The 25,544-nt window shown below is 32.5% G+C and overlaps 2 protein-coding genes, 1 long non-coding RNA gene and 1 pseudogene across 4 annotated transcripts; all 4 read right to left on the bottom strand.

Annotated features, from left to right (window-relative positions):
- Window positions 1-2,751, bottom strand: LOC145950679 (uncharacterized). 2 transcript variants are annotated; one of them, XR_014428535.1, is made up of 2 exons: window positions 935-2,751; window positions 1-841 (listed from the first exon to the last, which is right to left on the bottom strand). It is a non-coding gene; the product is annotated as an uncharacterized LOC145950679 (long non-coding RNA). The 2 variants fall into 2 exon arrangements; XR_014428534.1 differs by having other exon boundaries at window positions 1-732.
- Window positions 2,752-2,936: 185 nt separating this feature from the next.
- LOC109788996 (rust resistance kinase Lr10 pseudogene) lies at window positions 2,937-5,377 on the bottom strand (annotated as a pseudogene).
- Window positions 5,378-8,827: 3,450 nt separating this feature from the next.
- On the bottom strand, window positions 8,828-12,230 carry LOC109788986 (G-type lectin S-receptor-like serine/threonine-protein kinase At1g34300). Its single transcript, XM_020347848.3, has 2 exons — window positions 10,417-12,230; window positions 8,828-10,154 (listed from the first exon to the last, which is right to left on the bottom strand). The coding sequence occupies exons 1-2, from the start codon at window positions 10,442-10,444 to the stop codon at window positions 8,986-8,988; spliced, it is 1,197 nt and encodes a 398-aa protein (XP_020203437.2). The 5' UTR covers window positions 10,445-12,230; the 3' UTR covers window positions 8,828-8,985.
- Window positions 12,231-12,366: 136 nt separating this feature from the next.
- LOC109788997 (adagio protein 1) lies at window positions 12,367-24,620 on the bottom strand. Its single transcript, XM_020347855.3, has 2 exons — window positions 24,082-24,620; window positions 12,367-14,582 (listed from the first exon to the last, which is right to left on the bottom strand). Exons 1-2 carry the CDS (start codon window positions 24,474-24,476, stop codon window positions 12,977-12,979), a joined length of 2,001 nt encoding a protein of 666 aa, XP_020203444.2. The 5' UTR covers window positions 24,477-24,620; the 3' UTR covers window positions 12,367-12,976.
- Between the last annotated feature and the right edge of the window lie 924 nt (window positions 24,621-25,544).

The following is a 25,544-nucleotide window of genomic DNA, read 5'->3' as shown; positions in this document are numbered from 1 at the left end:
TAATAGGAAAGATCAGTAGGTCTTAACTTTATACTTGAATACTATATGGTGATAGGATCTTCCTTTTGTCGACAAGTACAGGTCTAGTGACAAGGAATTGTAGTAATATACATGGGGTTCTAGATTTGTACTTCAATGCAACTAAAAATAAAATAATGTTATGTAATCATGCTTAAAAAATATACAATTGACAGAAAATAAGGAAGATTTCTAGGGTGAAAAAGGGTTTTGTACCGAAATTTTGATGGACCATCAATTCCTGAAAAATCAGCAGATTTTGTCATAGCATTTCTCCACATCTGCACCTTGTTCTTATATTTTATTCCATGCTTAGCAAATGCTTCTTTGTGTCTTTCAGACGATTGATGTCGAACATGTGTGGGTTCTACATCGTAGAAAATAGGGATCACAATCTTTCCATATTTTTCTTTGCATTCAAGTATTGTCACGAGTTCTTCTAAACACCGACGTGAAGAAGCATAGCCTTGCGAAAATATGATCAAAGAAATAAATGATCCTTCAATTGCTCCAACAAGTGATGGCCATATTTCTTTTCCCTTCTCAAGTTTGTCATCCACAAATGCATATATTTTCTTTCTATCAAAAGCCTCAATCAAATGGCTAAGGAAACCGTGGCGAACATCCTCGCCCTGGAAGCTAACAAAAACATCGTACTTTATTTGAGGAGCGTTAACGTTGTTGTCTGACATGGGTTTTTCTTTTCTTTACACCCTATTTTGGAATTAACCAAGAGACAAAGAAAAATAATATGTTCAATTTCCCTAACAAATAAGAGACCAACTACAGTGTTGGAGTATTGAAACGAGCGTGGTTCATCGTTCTTAATTGAGAAAAAAAAAAAAAAAAAAAAAAGTTAGAAAACAAGTGAAAACTGAAATAACTACTCAACAAGAGTACAACCAAAAATTATCACCTCTCTAGGTTTACAAACTCAGCTACACAACGTATTAGACTTTTCAAGTATTCTTCGAGTTAAAGTTTCTCCAAGCTTAACAACACAAGGTTGAAGGGGTGTACATGATGAGAAATACAATACCAGCTTCTTTCTTTTCTTTGTCCAAAACTGAATATATGTAATTGATGGTCTTTGATCATGAATGTTATATAGCTAAGTGTGATCTTTGTCCAAAAAGTCAACCCTTGCTCATGTTTGTTGGAGCCTTGTAGTTTAAGAAGCAATTTCATTGAAAGTACAACAAATTTATAATAATTAATGATGGAAAAAACTAATTGTTTTTACCTACTTGTTCACACACGCCAACGTGGCATCAACGCAGTTTGATTTGGTCTCTTAAGAAAGATAAGCGAAAGGACCGAACTCCAATTAATAAGTGAACCTACTAGCTATTGCTATCGCAATATACAAAGACATACACGTATTTTCAACAGATTCAACATGCATATATTTGTTTTTCTGGCTGCATGTTGGTCATTAAATATAATTACTTCTTCACGTCCCCTACTAGAGCATGCGTAGAAAGGCATATTTTGATGACTTAACAAGAAAAAATTGGAAGTTGGAACGGTTGAATAGATGAGTTTGAATGCCCAAATAATTCTTCTGCTCGGTTTTTAATTCTATATACCGGACCATGTCAATCAAAATAAGATGAACAACCTTAAAAGTCAGATTTTGTGAATGAAAAACTTTATATGATGTGGCACTAAGAGTAAAATATAGCTAAATGCTTTTATTGTCTCTATTTTCCCATATTTCTTCTGAGTAGAGGAGAGAATGAGCTGGGAAGATAAATATAAAAGTAAAACTTGTTTATATTTTTTTATTATTATTTATTCATCTTATCAAGCGAAATAAAGTAAGAAAATTCCACGGTACCCACTATAATAGTGAGGTACTGGTACAACTGTTTAATTTTTTATATTATAATTATTTATTTTATTTTTATCTTAATTTAATATTTTTAATAATTTATCTTTATAAATTTTTCTATATTTTTATATTATTTTTATATTTTTTAAATTTTATCTTAATATAACATCTATTATAATTAAATAGTTTAATATTAATATTTTGTTAAAATGTTTTAGTTTTTCTTTGGTGTTAATTTTTTGAATTTATAATATAAATTAGCTTTTCAGTTGTATTATTTATTATTTTTATTTCTTATTTAAAATTTTTATAATGTTATTATACTTTATGTTTTAAATTTTTAATTGTATCACATATAAATAAAATTTGTTATAAAAATTGATCTTTTAATTATTTTTTTTGAATTAGTCTTTTTGATAGATTCATCTTCTACAAATTTTTAATCTAAAATTTATATTATTTTGAATTTATTTCTTTTTAATTTATTTATTTACATAATTTAAAGTACTAAAATCTTTCAATTATCATGAGTACCATAGCAGTTCCCAATAAAGTATATATGTTCTTGCCGGGTGAAAATGTGATCCGTTGCAGTAGGTGGTGTGAGTAAATAATTCTATAAAAAATGATGCATGTATAGATAAAAATATTCATGTGACATCTCTCACTCTATTTTATTTTTATATTATCGTTTTTTTCTCATCTATTTTTTCTCTTTATTGAAAACTGAACATCAAAAATAGAATTGTATGACTAATTACAAATATAACAGACTAATGTTATAAAATTAATTTACAACATTATACATACAAAAGGAGGCAAAAGTTGTTCTAGTATATTTGAATTATGAACTTATGGATTTTATACACATTAATGATGTTACAAAAAATGTTTAAATATTAAATAACTAATTAACTTCTTATTGAATAAAACAAACAATAAGTTAATTAAGATTAAACTAACAAGTAAATATTATTTATTCATAATTTACTTTTTCCGAATATTAATAACATTTAACCAAACTTATAAGTAAAACAAAAAATTATATAAAATTTAAAATATTTAATTATGACAGTAAAAAGAATTCAATTATCAACATTATTCGGTTATCAACTAGTACTAAGTGTCCACCAAACATTATTCTAACTAAATACTAATAATAGTGGTCTATATCATTTAACTAAATTATTTAAAACTAGTTTTAATTTAAAATATGAAATAAATTATGTTGGAAGAAATATTTTTTTATATAAACAAAGGTGGCATTCTTTATCAAAAGTGTGTATTCTTTAGTTAAAGGGTGTTTCTCTTTATCAAAAATCAAAAGTAAGATTTGAATCTTCAACGATAGTCATAAGATGCATCTATTTAAAGGTTAAAACTCTTCATCAAAAGGTACAAGATGATCCATAAATAGATCTGATCTGCATGCAAAAGGGGAAGTAGAATGAGAACACTGGTTGAACAGTGAGAATGTGCACAGCTCTATACTATAATAGGATTAGAAATACTACAGAACCGATTACTTAAGTTCGATACGTGTTTAAATATAATTCTTCTTCATTACCAAATATTTATATGATGTTTCAGGTTCATTTACTATATTTTTTATCACTGGTAAATATTATACAAAGTATTTTTAACTCCAAATAGTTTATGGGCAAAAGGAAAAGATATTACCTTAAAACATGACACAGGGTACATCTGAATCCAATAAGTGGAAAGCAAAATATTTTACAACTTATCTAGCCCATGGAAGACTTCCAGCGAATAGGATATTTCTTATTTCCTCCATCACACATTACTAGAGGCTAATTCAATCTCATACTTCATCGTATCAGGAGAAGCACATACAATGTTGGAGTTTGTAACCATGGCAGAAGTACCAGACAGAATACTTGTTGTATAGGTCTGTGACACTCGAACTGGATGAGCAACAACAACCCCACCCATCAAGTGCTGAAAAGGGTTCAAAGGTTCTGGAATTTCCACTGAACCTTCTAGCATTTTCACCACGACACTCATTATGGGCCTTAATTCTTGCCTATATTGAACACACCACAAAGCTACCTTTGTCATTCTTTCAGCAATGTCCTTACTTTTCTCTTCTATCCCACATGCTATTACCAACTCTTCAAATTCTCTGGAATCAAATATTTTCCAAACCCTCATTGGAAACCACTCCTGGCTTTCAGCATGTTTTATATCAAGGTTTCTTCTCCTTCCTATGATTTCAAATAACAACACTCCAAAACTATAAACATCACACTTGTGAGTCACAGGAAAATTAGGTATCCAAAGTTCAGGTGCAGCATAACCAGGAGTCCCTCTATACCTTGTCATGGTTAGATGTGTATTATCCCTATTACAAAGCTTGGCTAAACCAAAATCAGCAACTTTAGGATTGAAGTTTCTGTCCAAAAGAATATTTTCTGGCTTTATGTCATAATGGATTATTCTTTGTTGGCACTCTTCATGCAAATAAGCAATGCCTCTTGCTGTCCCAACTGCAATTTCATGAAGCTCTTCATATCCTAAGGTCTTCTTTTCTTGAAACAAATACCTATCAAGAGAGCCATTTCCCATGTACTCATAAACCAGTGCTATCAAGTTTCTTTCGAAGCAAAATCCATAAAGCCTAACAAGATTGAAATGATGAATTCTTCCAATTGTACCCACTTCTGCCATAAACTGCTCCTCAATTTTCTTGTCTGAACTCCCACGTAGAACCTTAACAGCGACCATAGTCCCATTACCAAAAACTCCCTTATAAACTGCTCCAAAACCTCCTGAACCCAGCAAGTTAGAGTAGTTGTCAGTTGCAATCCTTAGTTGTTGATCAGTGAACCTGATTGGTTTCTCACTTTCCATGTCATTCAGAAATTTATCCACAGTGATTGTCAGAAATTGTGAATTTGGACTCACTGATTTACAAAGAATCTGATTTCTTTTTTGGTACACATAAATCAAAAAGACTACCTTGACCACTATGGAGAGCAAAACTGCAAAATAATGTTGAATTAGAAATCTTGTCAACAAATGAAAACCCAACAAAGTATAGAATAAAACTAAACCAAAAAGATATCACAGGTTTAAATTATTCTTACCCCAAAAGATTACAATCCCAATTTCAATGTGATTCCATATTTGAGAGTCATCATCAGGTGTCATTGACAATATAATAGAGATAAGAATTCAGTATAATAAAATGATGGTGGGAAATAGTATGAGGAGACATACTATCTGAATTTATATGAGAAATCCCATGTTTTTATCTAATAATCGTATCAACGTCCAAAATTTCAAATCAAGGAATACTACGTAGTACGTACAGTCCTAAGGAAATAATTTGACACCATATGGATGTACTTGACTGAATAAGTTATTATAACTGATTTAAAAGACGGCTTGAAACAAACTTTCCTTTCCAAACAAAATCTCTGGAGACAAATACTAAGTTTACTAATTCCATTTTTCTAATACCATTCTCCTGGGCTGGCTTCTCTTCATATTTTAAATATACTTTTTGTGGGCAAATACATGTTTTATAATTTAATGGAATTACTCATACTTATATAAATAGTAGATGACTTTAAACTATATTATATTATATTATATTATATTATATTATATTATATTATATTATATTATATTATATTATATTATATTATATTATATTATATTATATTATATTATATTATATTATATTATATTATATTATATTATATTATATATATATATATATATATATATATATATATATATATTATGTTTATATTTGATGTATTTATGTTGGTGAGACATTCAAAATTTCAAACATACATAAATTTGTTAAATATATTAGTACATACCAATTTAGTTTTATTTAAATTTTTTTAGTTTTTTTTCTTTGGTTATTTTATAATGATGAAAAATATTATTTATAGATTATTACTCCCTCCATTCTTGTTAGATTTATGAGATTTTTCTTTATTTAAATTTTGAATTTTAAATAAATTTTAGATAGAATATTTGTTATTGTTATACTTTGATCTTTTATATTTTGTTTTTAGCTATTCAATGTAATCTGAATAGATAGAGTTGTTAGTAGATGAGATTTGTTAGAAATTTTAAAAATGATTGTATGTCTATACATATACATCCACTTCTATGAACTTTTATAATAATTTTAATGATAATTTTTCATCTTCAATTTTAATTTCAATATTTTTACAAGATCCAATTTTTCTACATTTTTCACAAAATATTTTCAACGGTGGTATCAAAGCTTGCTTCGTATGAGATATGAGGAAAAATTTTATTGAGCACTAAATATAGTGAGGTTGAGTACAAACACTAAATTGGGTAATTTTTTGTTCAAGTAATTGCAGTACAAAGATGTTTACTTTTACCAATTCACCTGCAATTCCAATATCTAATGATGAAAATTATCATATTTGGACCATCAAGATGAAATTCGTTTTAAGATCTTAAGATTTATGGAAAGTTATAATTTGTCAAGAGTTGATCCACCACCATTGAAAGAAAATCCAACCATTGCACAAATCAAAGCTTATGAGGAGGAGAAATGGAAGAAAGATAAAGCCATCTTGTCTGCATGCAGTACTTGTAGATCATATTTTTACTAAAATCATGGACTTGGAAACATGTAAACAAGTGTGGGACAATGGATATTGTGAACTAAATGCGACTTTTTAGTGAAACATCATTTACAGATCAGAAGGTTATCGAAAAACTCATGGTTTTGATGCTTGGAAGATTTGAAGCCAAAATTTCTACAATTGAAGAGTATTATAATTTGCAAACTCTCACAATTACTGAATTAAACCAACAATTTTCACGCGCAAGAGCAAAGAGTCTCAACTAGAAGTGATGAAGTTGTTGAAGGTGCCTTTCGAGTAAAGCACAATGAAAGGAATTTTAGAAAGTCACGAACTTTCAATAATAACAAAGAAAAAGTTGAAGGTTATTCAAGAAAATGAAATTTTTTGACTTGTTCTCATTGTCAAAGAACTAACCATGCTAAAAGAGATTGTTGGTTTAAAAATAAACCTCTTTTTCACCATAATTTTTACAATAAAAATGATTACGATAAAAAGCATTGTATATTAAAGAAAAATCAGTCTAAACAACAACTAGAAAATAAGTAATTATGATTGAAGAAAAAATGATGATGAAGATAAGTATTTATTTATGACATCTCAAAAATTCAATTCACATAAATTTAATATTTGACTCATTGACAATTGAACTAGTCAATTGAATCGAAAGTTAAGATGGGAAATGGTGAAATTGTGTAAGTCAATGGATAAGGAACAATTTCTATATTAATCAAGAAAGATATGATAATTGCCAAACATATTTTTTACATTCTAGAATTGGATCAAAATCTTCTTAGTGTTTCACAAATGCTAAAGAATGGATATGTAGTCTATTTCAAAGAGAATTATTATTTTATCATGAATGAACATGGTCTAGAGATTGCAAAAATTGAGATGATTAAAAATAGTTTTTATTTGAAATTTGATTTAGTTGAAGATCATGATTTTATTACTAAAATTGATGAAAGTAATGTTTTACATGAAAGATTTGGTCACAATTTTATGCAAGATGTATTTGATACGAAAAATCCTAGCAAATGGTATTTAAAGACATGAGGAGTTAAATTGAATGACTATCAAAATGATTTAGATTAAGAAATTGATGTACAACAACTTATTGACATACCCTTCAAAAATCAAGTTTTGAAGCTCATGAAACTAAAATTTGTGATATTTATCACAAATGTCAAGGAAGAGTATTAGATTTATAAGATTTTCCTTCATTTAAATTTTGAATTTATTATATATCTAAACATAGGCATCCTCTTATACGAATTTTTATGGCAATTGTAATAATAATTTTTCATCTTTAATTTTAATTTCAATTTGTTTGCAAGATCCAATTTTTCTATATTTTTCACAAAATATTTCCAACAGTTCTCTATTATAAACGAAAAAAACTAATTTTATGCATATAAAGAAAATTAGTTATTTGTATTAAATTTTATTAATTCTATAACTTTATTTTTAAATTATCCTTGTTATTAATGTTAAAAAAAAAAAAAAAAAAGTAGTACGTCATGCACTAAAAGTAGAAATGAAGTAAAAATAGTTGAAATGTACTTATATTTAAGAGTAAGAAAAAATCTGTTATATTTTACCTATAATTAAGAACAGAAGGAGTTTGAATTATATAATAAAACAAAATATTTCAATATAATCATGTGCAATCTTATGAAATATTCACTCTGTGTCGATAGTAATATAATCCACTTCGCAAAATCCTCGATTAATATATGTGATCACGAAAACGTTGATGATGGGTTTTCTAGGCTTATACCATAAATTGATTAAAAATTATGCTTCTGTTGTTATGCCTTTGACTAATCTTTTGAGGTGGAACTTTTTCCATTGGTCTAAGGAAGCTCAATGTGCTTTTGAGGGCTTTGAAAATGAAACAGATTATGACTCGTACACCTCTTTGGTTTTGCTAAATTTTATAGCAAAATGGACTTATGATTGGAGTTACTTTTTCCCCATCAAAATTTCCTATTGATTTTTCCATGAGAATAAGAATTGGAACTAATAAACTATAATGAGAATTTTATTTTAACTTTATACTTCAGTCTAATTGGAAATAAAATAAATTGGATAACAGTTTCAAAGTTTGATTCCTATGTTATACATGGAAAGAGAACATTCATTTACAGAGCAGATATAGTATGAGATGGCAAAGAACTTGGCACGTTTGTACGGAAAAAAACAAACAATTTGCAGAGAAGAAGCATTTCTATAAGTTTAGATACTGTAAAAAAAAGTTTGCTGGCGTATAGGTGAGGTATAGTCTCTCTATATATATATATTTGGGGCCAATAATCACTTCTTTGTTTCACTTATTAAATAAAGCTGTTAAATCCGATTATTTAGAGGCACATAGCAAGCAAAGAACATTATGGTAAAATAAAAAACAAATAAGCACACAGATAAATTGGATTCACTGGAATGAAACTAGCAGAAAGGAAAATATTTTACATGTTATATGGAAATATTCCATCAAGTAGCATATGTCCACCATCACCCCCTGGTTGTAGGCTAATTCAATGTCATATTCCTCATGGTAGGAGTAGCATGTATAATGCTAGTGTCAGTTACCACAACAGAAGAACCACTAGTATCTGTAGTATAGGTCAGTGGCACTTGGACTGGATGAGAAGTGAAATTCCCATCCATAAATTGCTGAAATGGGTTCAAAGGTTTTGGAATTTCCACTGAACCTTCCAACATTTTCACAACATCACTCATTATAGGCCTTGAATCTGGCCTATACTGAACACAAGATAGAGCCACATTGACCATTCTCTCTGTAATCTCCTTATTTTTCTCTTCTACCCCACATGCTATTAACAACTCCTCAAACTCTCCAGCATCAAATCTTTTCCAAACCCACATTGGAAACCACTCCTGGCTTTCAACAAGTTCAATGTCAAGGTTTCTTCTCCTGCCAATGATTTCAAATAACAACATTCCAAAACTATAAACATCACACTTGTGAGTCGCAGGAAAATTAGGCATCCAAAGTTCAGGTGCAGCATAACCAGGAGTCCCCCTACCCGTAGTCATGGTTAGATGAGTATTTTCCCTGTTGCAAAGTTTGGCTAAACCAAAATCAGCAACTTTAGGATTGAAATCCCTGTCCAAGAGAATATTTCCTGGTTTTATGTCATAGTGGATTATTTTTTGTTGGCACTCTTCATGCAAATAAGCAATGCCTTTGGCTGTCCCAACTGCGATCTCATGAAGCTTTTCATATCCTAAGGTCTTTTTTTGGAACAAATACCTATCAAGAGAGCCATTTTCCATGTACTCATATACTAGTCCAATCATGTTTCTTTCAAAGCAAAATCCATAGAGCCTAACAAGATTGAAATGATGAGTTTTGCCAATTGTCCCCACTTCTGCCATAAACTGCTCCTCAATTTTATTGTCAGAACGCCCATGTAGAACCTTCACGGCTACAATTGTTCCATCACTAAAAATTCCCTTATAGACTGATCCAAAACCTCCTGACCCCAACAAGTAAGAGTAGTTATCAGTTGCAATCCTTAGGTGCTGATTGGTAAACCTGATTGGCTTCTCCTTTTCTATGTCATTCAGAAATTTATTCATAGTGAGTGTCATAAATTGTGAGTCTGGAGTAAGAATTCCTGGGGGGCACTTGGGCTGTAGCCATATTAAAATACAAACTATCACAAAAAGGATACCTGCAATATGTTAGAACTATTCAGTCGAACTCAAATCTTGATCACTAAACAATCAAAAAGAAAATAAACCAAAGAAGAAATGAATTCAAGCGAAAAGATTTCATGGTCATTCAGGCATTAACCAGATAAATACTTATCTCCACAAGAGTAACAAGTGCAATGTGTTAGCATTCACAGAATAAAATTCTTGTGACTAAAACTAAGCAAAAAACAGCTCAGAACAAAATACAGGAAAACAAGATATCACTAGTTAAAATCCTACCAAGGACAATGATAAGAATGGTTGACATCAAACAGGAGATAAGAATTGGAAGCACTAAAGTGATAGTGTAGAACAAATTGGAAGAAGTGGCAAAAGTGATCCAATTTATTTGCAAAATCTCTTGTCATTACTCATTGTCCCTCTAGTTGCATAAAATTTACCTTTTATTCATTTATATTTACAATTACAAATTATTTGTTGTACTCTTTATAAAAACACTTTTCCTTGTTGGTTTACGCTGTAAAAAAAATTATAAAAAAAATAGCACAATGAATAATGTTGTGCTGATATTTTACTTTATGTTTTCGTCATTATATTTGCACTAATTTTACATTTTAATTGTCTTTATATTTACTAACTTTTATCTTATAATATCAATGGTTAGAACCACTTGTTTCAGTTCCTGTATAAATGTTTTTTTATATTTTATATTTATCAACACTTTTCTCCTTTCTTCTTCCTACTCTTTCTCTTCTTCCTTTGTCTTTTTTTTTTTTTTCATTTTTCCTTGTTAATACGTATTCTTCTTTTTCTTTTTATTCAAGTATTTTTTAAATGTAGGGGCTAAAAGAATTTATATATATAAATATAAGAACTAAAATGTAAAAATACACAAGTACAAGAGTTAAATTATAACATCGTGCTTATGTCAGCAATACCTCAGTGTCATATCATCCACTATTAATGGCGTTAATTTGTTTAACAGTAGGGACAAAAGAACTAGAAGTGCATGTACAAGGACTAAATGGTAATTAAACCTTCAAGAAAAATAATCATATATGAATCGTAATCTTTATTTTTTAAACAAGAAACAGCGTGGTCGTTCCACCATTCAGGTGTGACATGATGCGGATCTAATGAATTACTTTGATGCCATGGATATATAGTTGATTGAATAAGTTAGCTGGCTATATTCCAAGAGTGCATGAAATAAACAAATGAACAAAATCTAACGACAAATACTAGGTTTTCAATTTCTGATTTCTAAATACAACCCTACTGGTTTGTCGACACTTGTTACATTAGCAAATGTAAAATGCATGTGTAGTTCACGGAATCTTCTGGCGTAATTAATAAGATCATATTCACGAGTAAGCAGAATTTAACATTCTATATAGCTGGCAAGGAACTAGGTGAGCATCAAACAGCGAGATGAGAACCTTTCTACAAAGTCATTTTCTCGAGAATGAAATATCTTTGAATTTCTGTTTTCTAACGAGGAAAGGAATGGAGTGGATTGAAATAAAATAGAACAAAGTTACTATGTTATTCGAATATTTTACGATGGCATAGGTGGCCAATCTCTTGCCCTTAAACTAAAGATAAAAAGGGAGGATGTTTAAAAGCACTGGGGACCCATCCTTTTTTACTAGATGTAGTAAGTGACTGTAATTAGGAACGAATTGGTGTAGGATACCATGTTGCACCACTTTCATGCCCACACCACACGTTGAACCATCCAAGATTTTCCTCCTCATTCTTTTTCTTCTTTTGTTACACCTGATTTTATAAGAATGTGGTGTATTCGTGCCACAACCCTATAAATGATGACCAAAGAAATGGTTGTTGATTTCCTACCCGTGAGTCCGATGAAAAATTTGGCCATAATTCGGTATTGATATTATAAAAGGAAAAATAAAATAAAATATAAAAAAAGGAGAAAAAAAGGGAGAAAAAACAATTTTATTTTTCTATGAATCACGTACTAGAATGTCGGATCTAATATCGAAATTCCGCATATAATATTAAAACAATTACTGTAGCACGTAGGCATGTGTGATTCCCAGTCCTAGTTATTCACTTGTTTCCTTAGATGGCGTAGTCTGACTAGATTAAAAATTCAAAATAAGCATTTATTGTTTCTCATAGATATTGATTTATCTTGGCCACACAAGTATTATTTTCACAGTAATACGAACACAATGATAGAACATGTGACAAGAAAAATAATAAACCATACAAATGTTACCATACTCCATATTATCACAACATTAAGGAAAATATGTACAAACTGCAGGGTTCCCTAGCTTATACACCTGTTTGCAGTGGCACAAACCAGTACAACCAATTATGACCATGTCAGCTGACTCGTTCAAAAGCATAATAAAACAGAAGTAGACCTTCATTACATACAATAGACCTAATTACGTTACTATAAACAGCATATTTTTTTTCTATCCTTTGTCATGGTTCAAATTACATAATTTGAACAAAGCAACAGATGGGGAAACCAAGTGAGCTACTACCCTAATATATTACCTAGTTGTTATCAGACACTAACAATCTATTCAGGAAGAATAATTCATTGTGCATACTGAAGGGCAAAGTCTCACACAACCTCAAAAACTAAACATGGTATTGTGTCACTCATTGAAAAGTTCTCAAGCCAGAACCAACCATAAAATAAAATGCATTGTAGAAACGACTTAATACACAAGCGTTCTGACCAGAGCAATACTTGTCAAGAGTTATAAGTGACTAACACAAACCTTTTCCGCCTTAAAATGATTTCACAATTTTAGCATTCCCCTCACTACAGCATGCCGTTTATTAACTGGATTTAGATGACAGAACTTGCCAAGGATAGTTCATGAAGCTCACTTAGCATCCATTCCTCCCCAGTTTGACCACCCAGTACAATAGCTCTTGTCCCTCCAACGACACATGTACTATGTCCCCAAGCAAATCTTGGAGGGCGCCCAGGTACATTTAGGATTCTCCATGTAGGCTTCTCTTCGGTTGGATCTAGTATGTAAAGTTGGGAGGCAGAATGAAGGCCTGCAACAGACCCACCAAATATCAGAATTCTCCCACCTGGAAGGCTCACAGCCACATGATCAAGTCTAGGAGGAGGAGCTATGCCTCCAGGATTCCCAGCACCGGGCATTCCACTCCCTGTTACACATCTCCAACATGGCTCCTCCTCACTTAAATCCATCGTGAATACATCACTAGAGCGAAATCGAAGAGGCCCACTCTTGGCCAGACCCCCAAACATCAGTATTTTCCTACCACCATAAACGGAAAGTGTGTGACCCAGACGCGAAGGTGGAGTCCATGACACTGGTATCTCTCTCCAGACAGGTTTCTCCATTGACAGATCAAGGAGGAAAGTATCACTCAAGAGTACTCCAGAATCAGCACAGCCACCAGAAACTATCAACTTAGTACCATCAAGAGTGCAGGAGCTATGCCAGGATCGGGGAAGTGGAGGTGCCAATCCAGAAATTTCACGCCAAGTTGGAGGCTTTGCATCCAGGTCCAGAACAAACACATCATTGAGCAAGCCCTGTCTTCCACAGCCTCCAAATACAACCAAACGAGAACCATTAACACAAGAAAGTGTGTGGCCCCACCGACCAGGGGGAGGAGAACTTACCTGGACATGTTGCCACTCAGGATTGCTAGAATTGAGATCCAATACAAAGGTATCATTCATTGGTTGCATGTTAACCCCTTCACCACCAAATAGGACAACTCTATTACCAACTGCACAAGCACTAAAATTACAGCGTGAAGGTTCAACAGCACCTCCAACCGTCAGTTTCCTCCATGCCGCTGCTTCAAGAGTGGTCAGTTCCCTAGCCAGCCGACCCCATCCAAGTCTCCTTGCACCAGGCACAGTCTCTAAAACACGTGTAGTCTCACTGCCCCATGCATTTTGGCACACCATTCTCCAAAGGTCTTCATTCTTTGTTATCTCGTACAATCGCCTAGAAACAGAACCAACTGATGCAATATCTCTTGGAGTTAAGCGAGCAAGTATCTTGAGAGACAATACCTCGTCACTCAATTGCAATATCCCACAAACTCCACGAGTAACATTGCGGTCCCCCACTGGAAGAGGATTCAACGAGGAAAGCACAGAATGGAACCGGTCTGATGATTTAGTAGATTCCTTAATTGTAGAACCTGGAAGGGGACCAAGATCAATGTTTGCCTCTGTGAAGAACTGGATTCCAATGACATGAGTTATCTCATCATCTCCATATATAGGCGTCAGCCGCAATCTGTTCATAAGTGGAGATCCATCTTTCCTAAAGTTCAGCAACTCACCTTGGAATTCAACACCTTCATCAAGGCATCTTCTAATTTCTGAAACAACAGTTGAGTCCACCAATGGATGCCTTCTCTTAGCAAATGGACCTCGACACTGTAAGAAACGGCTGCAAAATATTTCAAATTATTAGAACAAAGCCACATTGAATTAGAAAAACTTAGCAGTATAGACTTAAGCAAGAAAGACATGTCTTAAAGAGCCAGCATGTATTGCTTATTTGCTTATATAAAATGCTGTTTTGCCTTTTTTTTTAATTTATCTCCCTAGTGCAGTGCACAGGTTACTCATTCTACTTCCTGAAGAAAATTGCTTCAAAATTATTACAACACAGGTTATAAACTAAGTCTGTCTACAGGAGCTACCAATGCACCCGAGTCCCAATGAGCTACAAGCCAAGAGTAGTAGAGTTCATAACTTAACACCCCAACTTAGCCATTTTTGGCATGTCTATGCAAACACAAAACATACAACACTTGCAGAAGGAATAAGAGAGAAAATGAATCTCCAAGAGAAAAAATACTGTCAAGAAACTGCATCCATTTCTTAGCTTTGAATTTTGAGATTCACCTAAATCACAAAGCATAAGACAAGATCAACCAAACAAATATAATATCCACGTCCTCATCTTAATACAAAGTACAAACATCAAGACAAAAAAGTAAAATAAAATTCACCATTATGAACACTTTCTAAATCTGATATTTACATTTCACACCATCACACATACATTACATTTCTGAATCTTATTAAAATTCTAATATGAATTCTGTTACAATTATAAAGCCTTTCCCCCAAAATTGCTGCATCACAAGAAATTCTGAATGAAATAGCAAAATCACCCCTTTAGCAATTTATCATAATTAGCATTATTTTATACCACAAAGTTAATTTTGCATAGTTGGTCCAGAGTCCAGACTAGTAACCCATTCATATAAAACAATTTCTATTTCAAAACTCCAGCATCAAAGCACCAAATTTTAAGTGCTTTATTATTAATTGTTAAGCCTATCAACTGCCCTAGATTCTCTAAAAGTTGACCAGTCATATCTTAAATTTAATAAAGACACATACATCCTACATAACCTCAATGTATATAACAAAGCTCTCTGAACAATAAAATTCCCATTTCACTAGAAACTACTGAGAAGTGGCTGCCAACCACATCATCAAATGTCCCAAACAAAAAAGAAAGAAAATATTAAAGAATGGTAAAAACATCACTAGAATGACAACGAATGTGATGATTATTCAATTTATTCTCACAAATCATACTAAAACATGTAAACAGTAATAAGACAGTTATAACACTCAACATACATGACAAATCTTTCATTTATGTCCAAAAACATTAAAAACAATATCTGACAGATAACAGTACTGGATAGAAAGAGAAGCAATTCATAAAGATGTACACTCCATAGAACTACAAAAAAAATTGCGCAATTATAAAATATCTTATTTAAATTATAATACGAATAAAAAATATTATTTCATAAATTTTAACTTCCATATGCATCTGATCCTTAGCATTAAATAACATTTACCTTTAACACTATGCACTAGACATTGTAAGCTGGGGAACCAAAGCCATAAAGCATATTGAAAAATTTTGGTAAAAAGCATTAATTTTATAAGACATCCTCCTACACAGAAGACAGGAGAAATTAAAACAAAAGAGATGATAAACCTAAAAGGTTTAAACCTTACATTGCAACATGGTTGTAATTTCTGAGAGTATCAAATGGGAACTCTCCGTATACATTCCAAAATTAGGAACCACCAATTACACACTGTTCAAGATGAAACAGGCTTCATTGTTCAGTTATTCTTCATGATTAAGATTAGCAAATTGAATATGGGATGGATACTTGGATAATTGAAATCAAGAACTCATCATAACAACACTACCTAATTCTACCATCATCAATAAATGATGTGGAACAAAATTCTCGTAAACACCTCTTGCAGTAGGGAGCAAAATATTGAACTCTTTAATCCATCCAATCTTTGTGCAGAAATATACATGTACTATGCATGCACTTACGTCTTGGTCACTAGTGACAATAATTCTTTACAAAAACTCCTGTAGGGGAAGTGAAATCATCAACAATCATAGAGAATGCTAAAACCTGTTTCCTTTGAATAGTAATAAGTATTCTGTGAAATCATCAGTACAACTACCACATCAATTATCTTGTTTTCTCTGTGTAAAATACACAGAACCCCATTTAACTACAGTTCATTCAAAAAAAATCCTGTTGTGTGGTTTAAAAGTCACCACCCCGACTAGCTACTATACTCCAAAAACAAAATCTTAAACCCTTCTAACTTTTCAACTAAATCACCAACAGAGGAAGTCATAAACCTTCAAACCCCAGCCTCAACTAATTCCTAAACCCAGAAAACCACCAATCTAAAAAAAATCACAAAGTCTAAATTCCCCATTCAAATTCACTCTCTTATTCTCAATCTCAATTCCTCTTTTTCTTTGTTTAATCACACAAGAACTTATAAAACAAAAACCAACTCAAATCATAGAAAGCTGAACCTTGTTCCTCTCAATTAACTACACTCATTTCCAAGCTCAATAACCATGAAAATTCTGTAATGTCCAGAATTGTTCACAAAAATGTTCGAGATCCTCCAATCGGAGTCCCTTGGTTTCAATTGTAGCATAGAACATCACACTTGATGGCAGAAATTTGGTTTCTTATTTTCAGTGGCTTCCAGGGGTTGAGATGGTGAGGACTGATGATAAGATGATGCGTCTATAGCTTATGGGTGATTGAGCATTCAAGGTTTTGTTATTAACCTAAGATTGAGCAAATAATTCTAAATTTTCAAAGATGACAAAAAACAGAGAAGAGAAAAGAGAAAGTAAAATTCTGTAATGTTTCATTTGAACTGCAAACATCCTAAAGATTAAGGAGAGACTCCTTCCAAGGGTTCCCCCTTCACAAAGGCTTTCCCTTATCTACAGTATACCTAACACTCAGCTCCAAAATGCAAACAACTCAAAATGACTTTTTTGGTAAATCAAGGTAACCCTTAGTCGAAAGCTAAGGACTAATCATCCAAAGTATTGAGATCCATTTAAGGGATTGATCTCTCCCAACAAATGTTTCCCCTACTTGGATTAAGAGCATACTCAAAATGACTGTGATTAAGAGTAATTAAAAAAAATTGTAACATATATTTATACTAAAAATTGTAACTTTGAATTGTATATTTTACTAAATAAATTAAACCAAAAAATTGAAACTTTGAAATATATATTTATACTGAATAAATTAAACCAATTTACTTTTTATATAATTAAAAGTATTTAAATAATTCTAAGGTGTGGGTACCAGCAAGTACAAATACATTACTACCCATTCCTGCCCCAATAATAAATGGATATCCATTTAACTATTTATTTAATATCTATAGCGAATTTTTACTCGTGAATATATGCAAGTATGATTTTTTTTGTCATCCCTAAACCCAACTCAGCCCACCACAAGTTAATGAGTTAAGTGGTTTGGTTCACAAGCTAGCTCACCTAATTTTGAAAAATTAAAAATATAAAATAATGGAAAAGCATAGTAGTCAATCCCAGATAGCGGAGCGGAGCGGTCAACCCTAAAAACGGGATAGCGGGATGACGCGGAGCGGGATAACCGCTATTTTAATATTAATTTATATATATTAAATAATTAATAATATATATATATATATATATATAAAAGCTATAAAAAAATCTGCTGAATTAAATTTAATCAAAAATTAAAAAAAATCTGCTGAATTAAATTAAATCAGAAATTAAAAAAAAAATCTGTTGAATTAAATTTAATCAGAAATTAAAAAAAAATCTGCTGAATTAAATTTAATCAGAAATTAAAAAAAAATATATGCTGAATTAAATTTAATCAGAAATTAAAAAAAAATCTGCTGAATTAAATTAATCAGAAATTAAAAAAAAATCTGCTGAATTAAATTTAATCAGAAATTAAAAAAAAAAAAAAAACTGCTGAATTAAATTTAATAAAAATTAAAAAAAAAATCTTCTGAATTAAATTTAATCAGAAATTAAAAGAAATTCTGCTGAATTAAATTTAATCAAAAATTTAAAAAAAAATCTGCTGAATTAAATTTAATCAAAAATTAAAAAAAAAAACTGCTGAATTAAATTTAATCACAAATTAAAAATAAATATGTTGAATTATAAAATAGAAAATGAGAAGACAAACAAAGAAGACAGACGAGGACGTCGGAACTGGAGGAGCAGCATCAGAACTGGAGGAGCGTCGGTCGGAACTGACGAAGTGCGTCGGAACTGGAGTGCATCGGAACTGGAGGAGCGTCTGACAAGACGCCTGAAGAAGATGACCGAAGTGCGTCGACGGTCGTCCCCGAGAGAGAGAGAGGAGAGGGAGTGCGAGACATTCAGAAACCAACAACAATGGTTCCGCGAGAGGGAGAGGAAGATTTAGGGCAAGAAAAAACCAACAGAAATGACAGACTTACCCTTAATGAAGGGTCTGTCCAAGACACGGCGCGATTCCGCTGTTTTTGGCTGCTCCGATCCACGTCCGACGCGGCCGCTCCAGCCACAACAGAAATCCGAGACGCGACAACATCACCATTGCGGCGTCGGGCCGCTCCGCTCTAGAGCGCCGCGATAGTGGCCGCTCCGGCCGCGATTGACAACTATGTGGAAAAGTATAAAAACAAATACAAAAATTCAGTGTTTTAAATAGAGCGTTGTAGCGGTGCGGATTACAAAATGAACACTGCCTACTACAACGGTTGTCATGGAGTGGTTTAGTGTAGTGGCCATAGCATACAAAATAGAGTGTTGAATAGTGGCCATAGCAGGCACTAAGTGTGATTCTTTAAATAAAAAAATAAAAAAAAAATCTTCTAAGAGACATTAGGGCTATTTGGAGGTCTATTTTTGATATTTTAACCAAAAATGAAATCTATAAATGTAATAGTAGTGAAAATGATAAAGAAAAGTTTGATTTAGAAGATGATCATGATTGATGATTTCTGTCTTGTATTTATTTGTATTTTTGTTCAAGACACCTATGACTTTTTATTCTTAATTATGAATGTAGTTAGTTAACTTTGAGTAATTTTCATCAGTTTTTAGAATTTATATGTACATAGTATACACTATATAAACTATTTAAAAAAAATCAAAATAGAGACTACCCACTATATGCTATCTCACTAGCATTTTTGGGGCCGACCACTACATGCCATGATGCCACTATCCGGGATTTAAAACATTGCAAAACAAAACCCTACATACTAATTCATAACAAACTCAAAGAATGAGAAAATAAAATGAAATGAAAATATCAAGGAAATTTAAAACAGAAAAGAAAAAGAGGAAAATTAAATTTAAAAGCAGGTTAACATGGTTTGGCCCAGCTCAGTTGGATACTTGGATTGGACCACTCCATCTCACAGATTAAGTGAGTCAGGCCAAATGAACTCCATAAAAGTGAGCCAACATTTTTCCAACCCATTTCGCTGTGAGTTGGGTAAGGCCATGAGCTGCAACCCACCTTGAAACTTCTAAAGTGTGTTGCAGCTAGAACCAAAAAAGCTATAGTGGGATCATATCTAACAAAGATCCTAATTCATAAAATAAAAAATAAAGACATCCCCAATTAATAGAATCATAACTAACAATTATCCTAATAAAAAATAATAATGCTAAGGATCAAGTATCTGAAATCAGGGATTCTTATATGCAGGTCTTAAAAGGATAGAGAAATATATAGAAACAAAATAAACTGAAATAATTCAAGATTTCAATAAAGAGATGGTAATCCCAATTAGTGATCCACATTGGTATGCAAGAAATCACACTGCAATGCAGGCTGAGAGGAAAATGTTGACCAAAAACATGAATTACATGGCTTCTGCCAGTATTAACTCAGCAGCAAGGACACATGATTAGCAAAAACGTTTTAGTAGGAAGTAGGTCCTAGACTCCTAGCCATACAAGAAGTCAGCTGCTGGGGATAGCCACGAATGTCCCTCTTGCCCCCCAAAATCTCCTCAAAAGCATTGAAAATTTTAACTGTAGAAGAAGCATAGAACAGCCCAGAATTTATGTTTTTACTACAGTAGCAAGGATACTAATTCGGTCATCATTGATCATGTGAGCAATATGCCCATTTTTTGGCCCTTTCACATCTGTATACAACAGTAACACTAGCTCAGCACTTCATGTATCAGATATACAACAGTGGAGGTAATTAGTAATGGGGATCCTATTTTGTAAGTAATTTTTGGAAGGAGTTCTTATTGAACAGAAATTATCTTCCTCTTACCATCCCATTAGAAGTTCAAGGCCCTTGAGGACAAGCATCCTCTTTTGGGGAAGGAGTATTGTTATGTAAATGTAAATATCTATAACAATATATAAAAGAGATATTCTATTTTGGTTTCCACTTTTCATTAAACCATTATACCCTTAATCTTAGTTTCACCTCTCCTTTTTTAAAAAAAGAAAAATTTTGCCCTCAACTAATGGAGTAACAGCCCACTATTCCACTTCATCATCAATTTGTCATAGTTGGAAAAAAAAATTATTATTATTCTCAGACTTATTTTTTTATAACCATTTTTCTCCTAAAAGTCCTAAAAAGTAAATTTACAGAGGCTCTTTCTCCTATAACAATATATCAAGAGCATATTCCATTTTGGTTTCCACTTTTCATAAGACCATTATACCCTTTATCTTCATTTCATGTCTCCTTTTAAAATAAAAATAATAATAATTTGCCCTCTACTAATGGAGTAACAACCCACTATTTATCGTCAATTTGTCATGGTTGGAAAAAAAAAACTAATTTTATTTTCAAACATTTTTTATAACCATTTTTCTCCCAAAACTCCTAAAAAGTAAATTTACAAAGGCACAAAGTGCCTCTTCCCCCCTACTAGTAAATAGAAAAAGAATGCTAGTTGGTTAGTTAGTCAGCTACTGTTGATTAGAATTTTATAGCTATCAGGGAGCTGCATCAGTCAGCTACTGTTAGTCATGATTTTTATGGTTGTTGGGAAGCTGCCTATAAATAAAAGATGATTGTCGCATATTTTGCACAGATTGGGATGATGATAGAAGTTTATCTTTTCTCTCTGTTCTTTGACCTCTCTGTTTCTCTTTTATCCCTCTCTCTATCCTCTCTGTTCTGTTCTTCTTCCCTCTTCCCCTCCTTTTTTCTCTCTTTCTGTTTCTTTCTCTTTCCCACCTAAATCTTATATCAGTCTACCCCCATCCTATTTAGGTTTTATACAATTCAAACTACTTACCTATTGTCATACTGGAGCAATATAACACATCCTACCAAACAAGCCTTTAGCAAGAACAATTCACAAAAGCATAAGAGCAACTAGAAAGAAACTGACATTTCAGCAATCAGTTTCAATTTCCCAAATCAAGCACATACACTTGCAAATCAAAGCAATATATATGAATAAAATTGCATAACTATACTTCCTCTCACTAATGATTTATAGATATTAGATACTCCGAGAAACATATGCATTCATTAAGATACCAAAACAAAATATATGATTAATTAATCAATCATAGACAAGAATTTATATAAGAGAAGTTCCAGTAGAAGTTAACTCATTCTAAGCTAAAAAAACACGCTTTCTAACCTACAGAACTAAAATCCTAGCAGTCTAGCACTAATAGCCACAATTCCAAACTATGGGAAATAAAAAATAAACCAGCAGTCGCACTTAGGAGAATCACATATTCTTCAACCTTGCCCCAAGTAGTGCTTCCTTGTTTTCTCCCATGGAATTTTTTTTCCCCAAAGAAAGGCATATATTTTCAAGAGAATAAAAGCCTAATATTTCTTTTCGTGATAAATCTTAGAAGGAAACACATTTTTCATTATGTTGAGAAATATTTGGAAAAGCATCCAGCAGACACACTTCATTATATAAATTAGAATCTAAAAGATAAGGGATAATAAATTTTAGGCTGGTCCTAAGCTTGTTCAATACACTATTTGTTCCTCATGTAACAAAGTAACCCAAACACCTGTTCCCTGGACTGAAATGATTGTTCATGCATGTTTTGACAACTTTGATATATAGTATAATGAATTTTCTTGTTGAGACCATATAAATTGGAACTTGGAAATCACGTAGCTGAGAAAATCATATGATTTAGTAAAATAGAACAGAATCTATGTTTTACAACACTATCACTATGTTTGGTATAAAGAAAGAGCTAGGGATGTGAGAAAATTTTGAAATTTGAATTGAATGAGAAAATAGAAAGAAATTAATTTTTTTGAATTCTTTTGTCTAGAAGTTAACTTCTCTCTCCCTTTTTTTTCCCACTTTCTTTTCAACCAAACAAAAGAAAATGCATCGTTATTCATATTTTCATTCCTCCCTAATTTCTATCCTCCCATATACACACGATAAAAAGAAATGATACTTGTAAAACAATTTGTACAATTAAGAGAGAAAAGAGAGAAACTAAAAATGTAATAAATGATGCGATAGAGAGAAATAGACACAAAAAATGATAAAAATTGTGTATGAGTATCACATCTCTACCGTAAAAGAGATAGGGGCAAGGAACCATTATCCCTCTAATTAGTAATACTATGATTGTGGAGGCCACGTTCCACTCTAATTAATTCATGTTTCCTTCATAACTCTTCTGACTTCTACCAGATTTAAAATCTGAAAAGCAAAATCTGACCAGTTTCAATGCCTCGTAGATCTTTGCAAACCCAGAATAAAGCAAGAAATCCAAGAAAGAAAAAAGTGCACAAAATGAATATTTCATCGGAATACATTAAATAGCCCTGGCCCCAATAAGAAACCCATTCCATTTCCAGGCACCAACCATGCAGACAAGTTCATTACACAAAGAGGAGGCTACAGAATTGGATTCCCAAACCCCTTTAATCGAAGGACCAAAATAACAAGCAGAATCTCAGTACTTAAAAGTCCTCTAATATTTGTTTCTCCAAATTTAAACTCATGTATATGCTAAAATAATTTTAGCTTATGGAAAAGTTCACTTTGATTTTTCTTCCTAATTTTCTCTCCTACAAGTGTTTCTGGATAAACTTATCCAAACAAACCCTAACTATACTGAATAAGAAAGTATTCAATGCTTTTAAAGCTTTGAACACCTGAAACATATCCACTTTCTCATTTAAGACTTTCTTAGCAGAGTATTACAAATAGTCATACAAAGATATAACATTATTCAAAAGAAAAAACAAATCCAACTCATCACGTCCAATATTAAGTCAGTTTCCCCAATCCATAGCCAGCCAAACCAATTCCCCACCACAGAACCGAGAAACGCACCACTCAACACAGACACATCAAAACTCCTAAAACCTATCGCAATTACACGAACCCCCAACCACAAACCGCAACTCCTCATTAAATCACCGTCTCAGGACACGCAAGTCAAAATCCGAAACACCGAGCACGCACCACACAACTCAACGCAACGAGCACTACATTCTCTAACAGTCCCCTAGGGTTTGAAACCACTTCGACCGCAAAAACCTAAACCTAAAAAAAATAGAGAGAAAATCGAGAGCACTAACCAGTTGCGACCGAGAACCTCCTCGGCGCGGTAGCCGGTAACCATCTCGAAAACGGCGTTGACGTATATGATAGGGTGGTCGGGCTCGAGCGCGTCGGTGACGACGAAGCCGCAGGGCGCGGTTTGGAGGACGGGGAAGGGGAGGGGGCCGGCGGCGGCGTGGTCGTCGTCGTCGAGGAACGAAACGTCGTCGTCGTCGGCGCTGAGATCGGAATTGCTGTCCCACTCCATGTGATTGACGGAAGCGCGACGGAGGCTCAACCCATGGCGCGCGGTGAGGGAGAGGGAGAGGGAGAGGGTGCGAGCGAGGAGCGATGGGAGAGAGTGAGGATGATGATGGTGGTGATGATGGTGATGATGATGATGATGATGATGATGGGAGGGATTGAGAGGCATAAAACGAGTGGCGAGGAATATAGCTAAGAAAGGGGTGAGTTGAGGTTGTTCCAGACAAAGAAAGTAGATGACCGTGTTGTTTTCTTTTACATGTGGACTTGCCACACGGCACTGTGGGCACTCACCCCACCTCTTCCAAACTTTCCTCCTACATTTTCTATGCCACTTCTGGTAAATCACACCAAACTCTCACCAAAAATGAGTAACAAAGTTAAAAAGAAAAAATTAAATTAAAAACATGTTTCTCATCTGTTCTATTTGTGGATAAATTCATTAGTATTCTCTTTCATTCTATTCTATTCCCTTCTCTTCTGTTACCAAATACTACTCCATAAAATGTGACAATTTTTACTATATAAAAAGAATATCATTTTTATTAATCACCTTCATTTCTATATTTTTTAATTATTATATTTTGTTAATTATCATGATTGTTTAGGAGTACTTAAAAATTCAATGATATTTAATTAAAAAAAATTCACTTAAAAAAATCTGTTGATATTGAAAAAACATAAAAATTTCAATGGATGGCTTTCGTTAGATTTTTTTAGTAAAATTTACATATAATTTAATCTTCCAACAATTTTACAAAAATCATTGAGATTTCACATAACTTATTTTTCTGGCTAATGTCTCATATTTTTTTTCTCCTTTACCGTTTTTGCTTCTCTTTCTTTTGAAGTGAATGTTAGGCAACAATAAGGGAGATTGAATTGTTGTATTTCTTAAAAAAATATTATTTCTTTATGAAAAACTTTGTGACAAGATCTTTAGTACCGATCTTTTGAGAAACTCAAGCAAATGATTCCATGAAATGTACTTCTATACAAGGTCTTCAAGGCATATTCCTTAAGAGAAGATGTCTATTTTGAACTTTTCAAGGCAGGACCGAACATCTTTTTTATCTCACACTCTTTTTTTCTTTCTCACTCTCATCTTCTTTTTTTCCTTTTTCTTTGTCTCTTCTTATTTCATCTTATTTTTTCATTCTATTTAATTTTTTTTTGAATTATTAAATATTATATATTGTTAATATTTTTAAATAATTAAAATTTAACAAGTTCTTAT

Source organism: Cajanus cajan, chromosome 1 (assembly GCF_000230855.2).
Source record: "Cajanus cajan strain Asha chromosome 1, NIPB_CcT2T_4, whole genome shotgun sequence".
In the NCBI taxonomy this organism is placed as follows: Eukaryota; Viridiplantae; Streptophyta; class Magnoliopsida; order Fabales; family Fabaceae; genus Cajanus; species Cajanus cajan.
Note: the sequence above shows the minus strand (reverse complement) of the source record. Positions and strands in the feature narration are given on the sequence as shown.

Coding starts and splice junctions, on each gene's coding strand:
- LOC109788986 (XM_020347848.3), bottom strand. CDS start 10,444: ATGTCAACCATTCTTATCATTGTCCTTG. Junction 10,155..10,416: donor CATTCTTATCATTGTCCTTG/GTAGGATTTTAA, acceptor AACATATTGCAG/GTATCCTTTTTGTGATAGTT.
- LOC109788997 (XM_020347855.3), bottom strand. CDS start 24,476: ATGCCTCTCAATCCCTCCCATCATCATCATCATCATCATCATCACCAT. Junction 14,583..24,081: donor GAGGTTCTCGGTCGCAACTG/GTTAGTGCTCTC, acceptor AATATTTTGCAG/CCGTTTCTTACAGTGTCGAG.